We start from the raw sequence: 13,311 nt of genomic DNA, 5'->3' as shown, positions 1-13,311 counted from the left end.
AGACCTCCCGCCACACCAACAGTTTCTTCCCGTCGGCAGTCGGGCTCATCAACAGAGCCGGTCCCCCACTGACTATAACACTCCACCGGTCACTCCCCTTCACACTGCACATGCCACTTTAACTGCAATTCATCACTTTGTCGTCACTCGTCACTTTGTTACTTGTCTGTTACTTGTTCGTTAGTGCACTTTATGCTTAATATTTTTCTTAACTTTTTAATATTTAAAATTTTTAAACTTTATTCCCTTGTTTTATACTAACCCTTAGCCTTATTCTACTAACCCATTGCATTAGCATTTCATTTTACTTTATTTTATTACCTGTGCACTGTTGTCTTGTCTGTCTACTGTCGCGCACTAACCGCCAAGACAAATTCCTTGTATGTTTGACATATTTTGGCTAATAAATGTTTCCTGATTCCTGATTCCTGTGTGCGGTGCATGTGTGTTTGTGTGCGTGTGTTAACAGATCTAATACCCCCCAAGGCAACGAACGAAGAACACATGTTTCCCGAGGTGGAGCGTTCGGTGCTTGCCTCATGTTTGGTGTCTCAGAGGATCTGCATGTGTGAATAATCCAGAGTTATTGAGGTAGACTTTAACTATGTCATCTCTATAGGGGGCATTTGTCAGGAGTTGAAAAAAATGCACTGCCACACTAGTATCACGTACATATCCATACAAGTTTGTCAAATGCTTTCAATGGGGAGGAGCAACTTAAGAATCCTAAAATGTATCATTAGTCCACATACGAATGTAGAATAGAACAATTGCATGTTGCATATTTTAAGATCTTCTGTAAACTATGTTTAGAGTAGACATCATGGCACTGGCGTCACGTCTCATCAAACTGACTTTTCAATGAGGCCCACAGCAGCAACGTGTGGCTGAAACATGTGGTCAGGTTCGTGTCTGTGGTTTTAAACATAAGTCCCCTCAACAAACAAGGATGGCTCTCAAAACTGCCAACGTCGGTAGCTGGTGGTGATAAGTTACTCCATCGATCAGTGCCCCGCTTGTCTGCCCCGAGGAGGTCCGATGATCAATACCTCGCCGTACGGACTCTACGTTCATTATTCTCCTCGTGTTTCTTAGTGTCTTAGTTCCTTAGTCCACAGAAATCCAAATCCAAGTCTTTGCTCTTAACGAGCGTTTGGCCTCATTCAGAACCGGAGCGATATTGATTACCATTCCAACATTCCAGTTACCTACTTTACTTGCTTTGACATCGTCATTTGCGGGCGGCACATTCGCCGACCGTGGCAAAACTTCAAAGGCCGATGCTGGCCAGGAATGTGCTGTTACACTGTAAACATTCGGGCCGGGCGACGTACCCGTCAGTGCACACAAACAGCCAGTGTGAGAAGACCCTCTGCGCGGTTTACACAGCAACAAGCCCGTTCCTTTCATGGTGATCACCGTCAACAAGGCGCTTTCCATGCGACGGAGCCCGTTCCCAAGAAGTGTGGGGAATCGAATATTCTCGGATGCTGGAACGCAAACGGGAATTTGACCGTTTGACCTCCCAATTGCGTTCTCTCCTCCTTCGTCATATGAATTCTGGGAAAGAGAGCGAGAGCTGCAGTCAAAACATGTCCGCTGCCATTCACATTCGCACAGGAATGTTGGCAACCTTTCACAATGTTGTAACAGCTCAGGGTTCTTAAAAAAGGTGGAGGGCGTCGCGCGCAGCGCCAGTGCTCCTCTGTCCGAAGCACCCCGACAGACGGCGCTGCCCACTGGCGAACGTGTCAACCCGACACAGGTGTGTGTGTGTTCAGTTGTGTCGCGTTCAATTCCAGCGTGCGGATACTTTTCTACTGTGTTGTTGTGTTGCCCCAATATTCCCCTTCACCCCCCCCCCCCCTCCCTCGTGCTTGGATGGGGCGTGCGCACAATTTTATGCTCTTGTTTAACTATGTTGCAACCGGTGTGACACAAAGAAATTGTGCAGTGCTGACATAGACATTCAGTGTTTGACCTCCTCTCTCCATGGGGGGTCACGGCACAGAATCAGCGCCTGCAGAGTTGTTGACGTTCAGTGTTTTGCTCGAGGACACTTAAGCATGAAGGGTGCTTGGCTAAGTTAGTGGCTTGTGAAAACACCAATGATGGAAATAAGTGCAGTGTTTTCTTGTTCTGATATGTTCTTTAGAAGGACTCAAGGCTTTATTGCTTGAGATTAAACGTAATACTACAAACGTATTCGACATACATGGACTACAGAGGAATAAAGTAAGAGACATTGCAGCAAAATCTTATCTAGTTTCTTCTTAAAACATTAACAGTTGTGTGTATAACATCATCTGAAGGCAAATGAAAACAGATAAACATTATTTTTGGCAAACTAGTTCATTGGTGTATTGAAAGAACAACAATTGATTGTGCAAATGAGAAAATGTAGATTTGTATTCTTCAAAATGACTGATGAGTGTGTCATACCTTAAAACGTTGTATCCATTTGTATTTATAGTTTATTGTACCTATTGCTGCTTTTGACTAGTTTTCCCCCAAGACTCTTAATGCATTTGTATATTTTTAGTAATCAAATAATCAATGACCAATCAGCTGATTGTTTTAAGCATTAGTAGGAGTGAATTTGGGGTTGAACATTGTAAAAAAGGCGTGGATTTTGGTTCAGATAAACTGCAGCCTATTTTTCACCTTTTCTACTTTCCAATACTTGGCAAGCAAACGTTTGTTAATAGTTTTGGCTTATAAATGATCTATTTGCCATTTGTTAAAGCTAATATTAAGGCGGCATGTTTGAGAAAGCGATACAGAGGCATCAAACCAAAACTAAAACAAGCCAATACTATAAAGTACAGCGAGTCATTTATAAATCACAATGTGTGAAACCGTCTCCACCACAGCGAGGGACAACTGCCGAACCATTCCAGGGGACCCCGATGACACTAAAGCTCTCAAGGTCATTGTCCTTCTGCATTGTGAGCTCTCATTGTCGGCGCTGCATAAACCGCCCCAAACTGGTCCAAGTTGACATCTGTGGCGCTTTGTGTGTATGTGTGTGTGTGAGAGAGATCCATCCGGAAAAAGACACACACACACACACACACACACACACCGGCGCTCTCCATTCTCTCATCCTCGCAGCGCATCCTGAAATCACTGATAAACACCTCTGGGTGCGAGGTCGACGGGAGGTGATTAAAAGGGTCTAGGACGTATGGAGGCTCACAGGAACGTCCAAAAGGCGTTAGCGGGCTAATCTGGGAGAAACCGGTCTTTGTCGCTCGCAGGGTTACGCGTCCCTGTGAGAATGCGGTCTATGTCGAGCGCGCTCTTCGCGGAATGAGAACAAGAGAGCAGGCCACCCGAGAAAGTTGAGCCCAAAAGAATGCGGCTCTGGCATTCATTAATGGAGAGCGCTCTTCTCTGCGGTGGAACGAGAGCACAATGTGAGGGGAAACATTTACCAGAATAACAAAGTCTTTCAAACCACTACGAGTGCATCTGAGGGGTCAGCGACAACAAGCACAGACGGTCAACCAGCCGGTTCATTTATATTAGAACATTTTATTGCTTTATGAAATGTTGCATGAATTCAACTGTACAAAACCTTCATATTGTTTGAAGTTCACAGAAATGTCTGTTTTAAGTCAACACTTGGTTGGTTGTGTACAGCTTGACATGACCGCGATTGTCGGCACATAACTTACAACGGACACACATAAAACTCTTTGGCAGCCGGCTCAAAGCACTCACATCATATCTACAACAACAATACAAACATCTGTATAAAATATTATAATATTAATAATAATAATAATAATAATAATAATTAACATGTTTGTTAGTTCGAAGCTCACAGTACACAAAAAAACAACAACACGTAGGCGTAGTTTTCAACTTGCATCCCGCTGTGGAGCCCCGGCCAGCAGGACCCCCGCAGCAGGAAACACACTCACATGCTGTAATCACACACGCAAACATACATAGAGAAGGAAAAAGTCCTCAGAACAACCGTTGATGAAATCAACACGATGATGCAAAGACAAACAACGGCGTGTCTGCATCGGTTTCCGAGCCTCGGCAGAGCTACTCAAGCTCAGGAGACACGGACAGTGAGAGCGAATCAGCAGTGTTACACGAGTTACAAGCTTAAATTATTCGAACAGATAAGATCCGTTTGATGGGAATGAGGTTCCTCAGATTGGGTGTTTTTTGGGAGCGGAGGGGAATGGAGGTCACACAGATAAACCTTTTATTGAAGAGCTTAAGATAATATTTGGGGAATGTGGAAACCAGGTTGGTTAAACATGTAACTTCTCATTTCACTGGGTTGGGAGACCAAGATGAAGGGGGGAATAAGATGGGGAGCAGCAATTGTATGTAGCAATTATATATATATAATATATATATATATATATATAAACAAGTATTTTAGCATGGACTCTCAGTTGCCCTACTACAATCCACAATAAAGTCCAGTACCTCAGAAGATTAGTCTTTTGTCTTTCGGCTGGGCGGACCGCCTGCAGCTGTCCAGCTTAGTGAGAGGGAGGGAGTCGGAGCACAGCTCTTTCTCCAAAACGTCAATACGCTCATGTTCGTTTGTGCTTTGGTCTCTTCCACAATATTCTTGCATCCAATATTTACTCCACTCTCAATTCAAAGACTTGCACGCTTCACAGATTGTTTTGTTCTTCCCCTCATTTGAAATGCGCCTCTGGGTTCTTTAAATGAAGATTTCCACCGCCTCCGACTCCAGCTCATCCAGGCCTCTGAAGGGGTTTACGGGCAACTTCTTGGGCACGGCTTTGTCTGGTGGGGAAAAGGAGGGAATGAATAAATATACTGTATAAATGCTCTGGAGGCCAAAACAGTGGAAGAATGTCCTAGATGGAGCTCAGCTATCAACGACTAAAGGTTAACAGAGATTTTCCACACTCAAAGAGAATCGGTCTGGTAAACATGCTCAGTCAACAGATCTACAGTATTTCCTAACGCGGAACATTCCTCAAAGCCCACACTGTGACCCATGACCTGCACGGATCTGATTGGCCGGTTAAGAGGAGGCTCGGTTAATCAATCTGAGCATCCATGAAGCCGAGGGCTCAAACTCCCTTTAGAAAGAGAGAACTGTTGCGTAGTGAAATCCCAGCTTGTGGAGGCTTGTTTAATCATGATGATTATTTATCATTCAAGATTTATACTCTTACATAATATATAATCGGCCCTCATGGACAAACACACTCATGTATATTTGATGGATCCCTCACCACTGCTGAGCTTACTCGTGCTGGCAGCCTCCTCGGCTTTCGTTCCCTCCTTCCGCCGTTCCAGAGTTCTAGGCTCAGACGGAGTGGAGAACTGACAGGTTGGCAAAGTCTGATCATCTGAAAGGCGCTTACCTAAAAGAGACAACGGCATCCGTCAGCATTGATTTAAACCGTATATCGCTGGAGGCGCTTCAAGTATAGAATACTTCACTAGAATACTACCAGTGATGCAGGAAGTACAGCGGGCCGCTCGGCTTTAGGAGCACCAAAATGAATTATTAACAGAAAGGCAACACGGCCATCCTCACCGCTACTCCGCGCGTTACCGCTGACGGCGCCGACGGAGGGGTTGGACGCGGCCGGTCGGAGGTGGCCCACCGCTGTGTTCAGGAGGTTTGTGCGGGGACTTTGCTCGTCCTTCCCCCCCTGGTCCTGATGCAGCCGCTGGTTGAGGATCTTGATGACGGCGTCCTTTTCCAAGATCTGAGCGTAGAGAGCGCGAATCCTATTCTCCATCTCCTGGTTCCTGTAGTCGGCCGCCGGCAGGTCTTCGTTGAAGCTGTTGTTAGAGGAGTGGCAAGGCGAGTGGTTAATGATCGTGGTGTCCCTGCAAAGGAAAAGATAATGTCCTGGGCTTAATATCAAATAAACGGTGGGGAAAAAACAAAAACAAAAACGTGCATACATGGATGTCCTTTCCAAAGCTAAAGTCGGCGACGCTTACCTCTGGGCGGCGGCCGTGGCAGCCGCCTCCATTGCAAACTGCCTCATGGTGCTCTCCTCCAGGTACTTCTGCTCCCAGCGCACCATGTCGGCCTCCAGGGCCAGGATTCGCTCCTCGCGCTCACGCAGGCGCTCTTGGAGGGAGCCCATGGTCACTCCTGGTGGCTGGGACTGCCTCTGGGGTGGAGGAAGAGAGCGGGAGGATATTAAACTGAGCCACTTAAATATGACACAAAACCCAAACAATTCTGTCTTTTTGATAGTCTCTTAGGACGGAATATCTACCTGTTGTGCCCTCAGACTCCGTAGCTCCTGCTCCAGTCGTGTCCTCAGCTTCATCTCCAGGGTCTCCCTCTTCTCACAGGTGGACTGCAGCTGGGCCAACGCACTCTGAAGTCTCTCCACTTTCTCCACGTAGGCCCTCTTCCTCCTCAGCTCCTCCTCGAGCTGCCGACCCCGTCCGCGAGCGGCGTCCAGGGCCTCCTCAAGTCGCTTCGACCTCAGGCCCTGCTCCTCCGCGGCGGATCGAAGTCGATCCAGCTCCCGCTCCACGCGCTCCCGTTCAGAGTTCTGCTCTTCGTCTGAAGCCAAAAAGGAGAAGCGAAGGTTGGCGGGTTAATGGCACGTTTGACGAGTGTGGTGGTGATCAAGTGCTATGAGGGGAAATCCTGCCCCAGTTTCTTTTCTCAAGTACATGTGAGCTTCAAGCCCTTATTCCTCCCTCCTGAGTCCAACGCCAGTAACAAGCACCAAAGTTCCTACATGGTGGCCAGTGTTCTTCATTTAGCAAAGCACTTGTGGAATGCTGAGAGGAAGAAGGAGGAGGAGGAGGAGGAAGGGGGAGAAAGCCGCCCTATCCCTTTGACCCACATAGCACAGGCCATTCCTCATCAAGGCCATACAAACACCAGCTCTCTGCTGGAGTCCAGTTGCTTAAACAGACAGCATAAATTACACCAACAACAGGTGGGGAAACCTCATTTCTCTCACTTCCACTGCTGCTCTGTGGTTTACAGGCCTCTTGTTTCCCTTTGCAAAGCTGTGCGTGGATTGAATTTCCTTTTATTAAGTCTTCTCACCAAATAAGCTGAGGTTATGCAAGAGAAATTCCTGCATGCAGGACTTCCCTTAGCTGCAAAAAGGGCCCCATGCTGTGATACAATCCGATGCAATGAAGCATGTTGATTACAAAGGAGGATGCAGGAGAGGGGAGAGCCGAGCGGCGCACTCACTCTGTTCAAGGAGCTTTGCCATGATATGCTGGTTGTGGTCGGCGGCTTCGACTTCCTTTGCGACGTGCGTTCTGGCATTCTCCAGGTTCTCTGCAACGCGGCGAAGATATTTTTTTTAGAATAAGACTCTGCTATGAAATATGAGGTGACACTACGCTGGGAATGCGTCTGCGCGCCAGGAGCTCATACCTCTGAGGTCCCTGTTGAAGTCCTGCAGCCTCCTGATCTCAGCCACCAGCCTCCTCCTCAGCGTCTGCTCCAGGTTTTCCCTCTTACAGCTGCCCTGCATCAGCGTCTCATAAGCCTCCGAAATACGCTGGATCTCCTGCTCCAACTGAAAAGAAGGGAAGAAAAGAAGAAGAGGGGACGGGGGGGGGGGGGGGGGTAGGGGGTGGGGAAGAGGATTTTTTTTTTTGGTTAACCTACTTCACATGCCAGGGAGGAGCTGGAATGTTGATTCATGTTGTTACAGTGCATAGATACGTTATGTACGACAGGGTACATATGAGACTGTGTGTATACAGTACACGCAGCGAGTAGTGTGCGTGTGGGGGGGGGGGGTATAATTCTGAGAAGGAATTCAAGCCTGCACCACTCCCTGTGAGACTGATTTATATCTACATTCCTGAGGTAGATAGCTCTGGTTCCAGGTGTATGAGCGCACAGGAGAGTGCACGTACACAACACAGCGCAAAGAACAAGTTTAAATGCACACAACTACACACACACACACACACGTCTGGGATGGCTGCCAGCGGAGGGAAGGTGTGCATGCCTGTGCCTGGGTTGTGGAAACGGCAAAGAGAAACCCGCCATTATAGCAGTCACACAGGCATGTTTACTCAGGGCTGCGGCCTGACGGGGGAAAAAAAAACTTTCCAAACCCGGCAATTATAATTCTTTAAGGCTGAGACAAGGCGATGGCCATGTGACATAACTGCAGAAGAGAGGGCAGTCGATTCTTTTTCGCAAAGGTCGGCCTGAAGCCGCGTTCGGATGGAGAAAAGATGCATTTGGAAGGCCTGTTTGGTTGGAGAGTCCTTAACAAAAAGGGAGAGGGTGGAAAAGTGGCTCGGTGTTGTTTGGTGGCCAAAACAACAAGTGACCTTTCACTTTTTTACACAGCAGCCCACCACCTGCCACGGACCCCCCCACCCCCATCAGCTGTGTGTGCGGGTCAACTGCTGTCAGACGAGCCCTAGATTAGGAAAAAATCTATGGCCTTACTGGAACTAAAACACACACACACACACACACACACTCCGGCCTCGACAAGGTCAGCGCCACAATGAGGGGAGTGTGTAAACACAGTAGCAGGCTGTGACCTCTAGTTGTGCCTCTGTGACATAGAAGGTAGCAGCTGCTGATCTCATCTGTCCCGTCCAGATGAGGGAGTGGGCCTGGAGTTGGACCTCGGTGAGACAACTGTTGCCCGGGGTTGGGTTTCGCAGACAGGTGCGGGGGGGGTGGAGGACGACGTCTGGCTGATGAGCGGCTAAATGACTGATAATTGTTTCCCTCTGAAACTGAGGTGTGGATGCTGTGACAACCCCTGCTTTTCGTATTGAGCTTAACGGGTCAAACGAAACTCTCCAGAAGTGCTTACCTTCTGAATACGGCCGGTCTTTTCCCGGTGTGCTTCCAGCTCCTGCCTCAGCCTCTCGTTCTCCATCAGCAGCAGCTCCACCTGGTTGGGCTCCTCCAAGCCAGCGGGTGAAAGGCTGGTGAAGGTGCTGTAGCAGGGCACTTCAGCTGGCTGACCCGACTGGACGTACCTACGGGACCAGAAAACAAACTCTTTAATCCAGCATCTGAACTTGAGGCCGATTCAAAACATTTGGTGCGGCCCGCTCGGGCTATTTTAGAGAGAACACATCTGAAATATCCCTCTATTCCCGTCTGTGAAGGAGTAGACGCGCCGACTCTGTTGGCCGTGAAGAATGTTAAAGCCTATATGAGGAACATACTTTAGCAGAGGCATCGACAGCGACACAAGCATGTGAACCTATCCTGTTCCACTATGCCAGGCATTACAAAACACCTGCAGGGCCGGACCTGTTCGAAGTATTCCAAGAAGCGAATTGGTGACTCGCATTGAGAAGTATGTGTTTACGCATGTGAAGCACAATGACTCGCCGGAGGTGAATGTAAGTTTTGGCGCTGGTACAAAAAACTACACCAAAGAATATGATGTCACGTTGAAGCGGTTAAAGAAATGCATCACACACACACACCCTCTGAAGTTGTTTTTTGTACCTGTGCTGCTGCGCCTGCGTCGGCTCCTGGACCTGGTGAGGGATGAATCCGTGGCCCTGGATGGGGGCAGAGTACTCGGGAGGCGGGGTGCGCTTGCCCTGGCTGGCGCTCTGGAGGCCTTGCGGCGTGTAGTAAGCCAGCTCCGGGTAGCTGTGAGAGGAGCTCTTGACGGCCTCTGCTTTAGCAGCCAGATCATTCCTCTCCAGAGATATCTGCATGCAGTGCTCACTGAGCGACCGCACGTGGCTGCACTTCAGCCCCATTAGATCTGCCTCCTCGTGGAAGGCCCCCTCATGCAGGGGCCCATCGCGGAGCTGCCCCGTGGGGCTCGCAGGGGCCCAGTGGGAGGCCAGATACTGAGAGTGCACCTTGGCCTGCTCATACGTGGGCAGCTCCTCCCCGTGCAGCTGGTGGAGCTGGTAGCCGCTTTCCGAGTGCTGGTAGTCGCCCTGGTGCTCCTGGCCCTGGGGCTCCTGCCTGGCCGAGAGCTGAGGGAACGGGGGCTCCTCCTGGGTGAGGCTCTCCAAAGAGGACCGCGGGCTCCTGCCCAGGTCGCCTCCGCTGCTGGGTCCGCTCCCGCTGCCTCCGCGCAGGGCCTGCTGCTGGATGGCCAATAAGGTGCGGGTGTCCGTGGGGTTTCCGTAGCGAAGCTGCTCCTGGATGAGCCGGTGCAGGACCGTGCCAGACGGCTCCTCGGTGGACGACATAATGCTTTGTGTACGCTGGGATCTTCTCTACGGGAACAGTCAAACTCTTTCTTATTTTTAAAATGTTTTGTTATGTAAATCGGCTGCCAACCTGGAACAGAGCAGAATGAGACATGTACATGTTTAACAGGAGACAGTTGGATATTGATGAAGTCTCATTTAGATGAGAGGCAGGAAACAACAACAACAACAACAACGCCTTCTATTGGGATAAGAACATAATACTAATAATGAATGTAAACTACCATTATTATTAAGTATTATAGTAATGTTAAAACATTGCTCACCACCAGCGACAAAACAGAGATGTGGAGACATTTTTTTTCCACAGCGAGCCGAAGAAAAAAAAAATGCACGGGCCAAGAATTCCGATCTCACGGGGGAGCAAAAGCGCACAAAACCGCGAAATAACTTCATCTCCAGGTCTCACGGCGCAAATGCCCGTGATAAAAACACCGTTTATCGCGCGTAGTCGCTCAACAACACACTACGACCTCAAAAGCAGAAGTTACGACGGAGCTTTACTTTTCTCTCCCTGTTTGTGGCGAAAGAAGAAGAAGAAGAAGAAGAAGAAGAAGAAGAAGAAGAAGAAGAAATAGTCTTTTTCTTACCAGCTCACGTTCTCATCGTAACGAAACGTCCCCAATATCAACGTAAAGGGCAAAACGAGTCAGAATAATTCCTCTATTTCCATGAGTCGTGGTGTGCGCGTGTCTCCCCCCTCGGTCCTCGCGGGTCCGACGTGTCTCGTGCGGGTCCTCGCGGCCGGGCTGCGCGCTCCTCTGTGTGGAGAGAAAGGGAGCAGGAGGCGATAATAAGTAACCGAGGAGGGACTCGGGCCGGAATGCCAGGAATGTAAAGCGCGAGGTCCCTCTGGGATCAAACGCGTGAAACCACACGGGAGGGAGGGAGGAGGGAGCGAGGGAGGGAGGGAGGGAGGGGTGGGGTGGAGGTGTATGACGGAGCAGACGAGCTTTCTGTCCCGGATTCCTGCGCACGAGTTGCGCTTCCACTACTTTCTCGGTTGCTCCTTGAGTGACAGAAGAAGAATTCGGGGAAAGTGTTAAGAAAAGTAAACGCTTTAGAGTTCAAAATATGACTTTTTCAACAAAAAGCCGAACAAGAGCCGAAGGGACAGTTATGTCCGAAATCACAAATAAATATCTTCATCAAGGTTGATTGTTTTCCGTGTGAGTCTCCCAGGTGTGGAGTCCTACAGATGATCTCCTATCTGCCCTTTATGATAAGACTGTATGTCACGTGACTTATTATGATCAAATCCCACACACGTGATACATGTGAAAAGCTCAACGGCGAAACCAAACGCACCTGTCAAAGGTATATCGCATTGGATATTATTGATACATCAATAATGATTATGAGATAATCATGTAAGTTAAAAACTGGCACTGGTCTTTTTCAATGTAGAACGTTCATCTGAAAGTAACTTTAACTGTTGAATAAGTTAGTTGCACATAAACATTAAAAAAGAGAGAGTACAATAATTCCTCTTGCAGCACATAAAATGACAATGTTGAACTTAAAGCACAATTCTATTCTGTAAATTGAATATATAAATGTATGTGTATATATATATATATATATATATATATATATATATATATATATATATATATATATATATATATATATATGTATATATGTATTTATGTATACATATACTCTTTTTATTTAGCATGTAAAGCCTTAATCTGAACTATCTAGAGCGTAAAAAGGTATTTGCATTTGGTATTCGTCGTTGTAGAGAATAAAAATGACCTCAAGTAACGTTGAGTGTCCTTCTATTGTCCCTCTATTGTCTCTCCCGTGTGTTTTTTGTGACTCGTTATGTGACAGATAGAGGAAGGAAGAGATCCTCAACGCCGACCTCTGAACTTCTAGAACTAGGTTGCTCGTATTTTTTGTTCTCTAAGGGGAATTCAAGCTGCTTGCCTTCACTGCAGGACACCATGGATAAAGTGTGGATCTAGTTTGTGAAAGTATGTTGAAGCTGTGGGTTTGTTAGTGTGAGTGTGTGTCCCTGTGTGGTGTGTGGCAGCTGTCCTCTGAAATGTGAGGTCTGCGTGTGCCCCGTTACAGCACACAGTGGCTCTTTGTACCCGACATCACACCACACGGGGCCCGGCCTGCAGAACGCTACAGATGGGAAGAGATCTCAAACGCAGGGCTTGTCCTCCTGCTGGGACCGGGTCACACACACGGAGTCACAACATGTAGAGATAGTTGGAAAGTCGGGAGGGTAATTAACCCCTCATCCATTCTCATATTGAGTCATTTCAATTTAGTCATCAATTTAAGTTTTCTTGAGGATAAAAAAAAAACGTCCCGCCTCAAGGAAGAAACAAATCTTTATGGCAGGCTTTATTTCTGTCGGAGCCAAAAGACAAGACTGAACTATTTATTACCCGCTTGCAGTTAAATGCTGTATTGAGGACTTTGGACGAGGACTCTGACTTTTACTGTGGGCCGTTATAATGGCAGAGATTTGAGCCATGACACACCAGCCGTGTCTGGGATGGGGAGGACAGAAAGTGCCATCATGCGTCTTTATTTACCACCTTTTCCCTCCTGAAACTTCCATCAGAAAACACACAAATGGATGCAATCAAAGCACAGCGGCCATCGATCGTTCTACAGGATGTGCCCACTGGCTTCAGGCTGATTATCTCATTAAGCTTCAAATCTATAGTCACAATGAGTCTGTATTGAACCGATGTGTCCACATCCTCGGCCTGGCTCTTTACTCCTCAATTAAACACACGCACACACAGACACACCTACGCGCACACACATTCCCGTCATGTTTCAGATGCTGCACACTAAAGTGGGCCCTTTTTTGACGAACACGCAGACACTGCGTCTCTGTGGGCGGCGCTCACACGGAGGCGACTGGTCAGCAAAATAGAAACATGTTTGCATTTCCTCTTCGGATCCACACCGAGGGGAGAAGCTCAGTCTCCACCTTTTTTAAAGGTCTGGTCGTGTCATTTAACACCACCCCACTACTTCCTCTGGACCTCTGTGTGAGTGTGTGTGTGTCTCTGCTGGAGGACAACGCCTCTGGCCGTTTTGTACTCCATTGTGCGACACTTCCTGTGAACCTCTGCAGGAATGCAAGGCTGACCCGTT

The 13,311-nt window shown here is 47.9% G+C and overlaps 1 protein-coding gene across 4 annotated transcripts; it reads right to left on the bottom strand.

The window, feature by feature from the left end:
- Window positions 1-3,517: 3,517 nt before the first annotated feature.
- amotl2b (angiomotin like 2b) lies at window positions 3,518-11,363 on the bottom strand. Of its 4 annotated transcripts, none has more exons than XM_040170692.2 (10): window positions 10,773-11,363; window positions 9,455-10,252; window positions 8,805-8,973; window positions 7,388-7,532; window positions 7,199-7,288; window positions 6,252-6,547; window positions 5,968-6,143; window positions 5,552-5,850; window positions 5,244-5,375; window positions 3,518-4,785 (listed from the first exon to the last, which is right to left on the bottom strand). In XM_040170692.2, exons 2-10 carry the CDS (start codon window positions 10,159-10,161, stop codon window positions 4,700-4,702), a joined length of 2,100 nt encoding a protein of 699 aa, XP_040026626.2. In that variant the 5' UTR covers window positions 10,162-10,252; window positions 10,773-11,363; the 3' UTR covers window positions 3,518-4,699. The 4 variants fall into 4 exon arrangements, with proteins under 4 accessions (XP_040026626.2, XP_040026627.2, XP_040026629.2 ...); XM_040170693.2 differs by having other exon boundaries at window positions 5,259-5,375; window positions 10,773-11,037; XM_040170695.2 differs by having other exon boundaries at window positions 5,552-5,802; window positions 10,773-11,037.
- Window positions 11,364-13,311: the final 1,948 nt, after the last annotated feature.

This window comes from Gasterosteus aculeatus, chromosome 3, assembly GCF_964276395.1.
Source record: "Gasterosteus aculeatus chromosome 3, fGasAcu3.hap1.1, whole genome shotgun sequence".
In the NCBI taxonomy this organism is placed as follows: Eukaryota; Metazoa; Chordata; class Actinopteri; order Perciformes; family Gasterosteidae; genus Gasterosteus; species Gasterosteus aculeatus.
The sequence above is the reverse complement of the archived record's forward strand: the minus strand, read 5'-3'. Positions and strand labels throughout refer to the sequence as shown.

Bases quoted from the DNA above. Each gene is read 5' to 3' on its own strand.
- amotl2b (XM_040170692.2), bottom strand. From the start codon at position 10,161: ATGTCGTCCACCGAGGAGCCGTCTGGCACGGTCCTGCACCGGCTCATC. The intron at 6,548-7,198 runs GTGAGTGCGCCG...TTTTGGCTTCAG, and splicing joins GGCAAAGCTCCTTGAACAGA to ACGAAGAGCAGAACTCTGAA. The intron at 4,786-5,243 runs GTGAGGGATCCA...TTTCCCCACCAG, and splicing joins CACGAGTAAGCTCAGCAGTG to ACAAAGCCGTGCCCAAGAAG.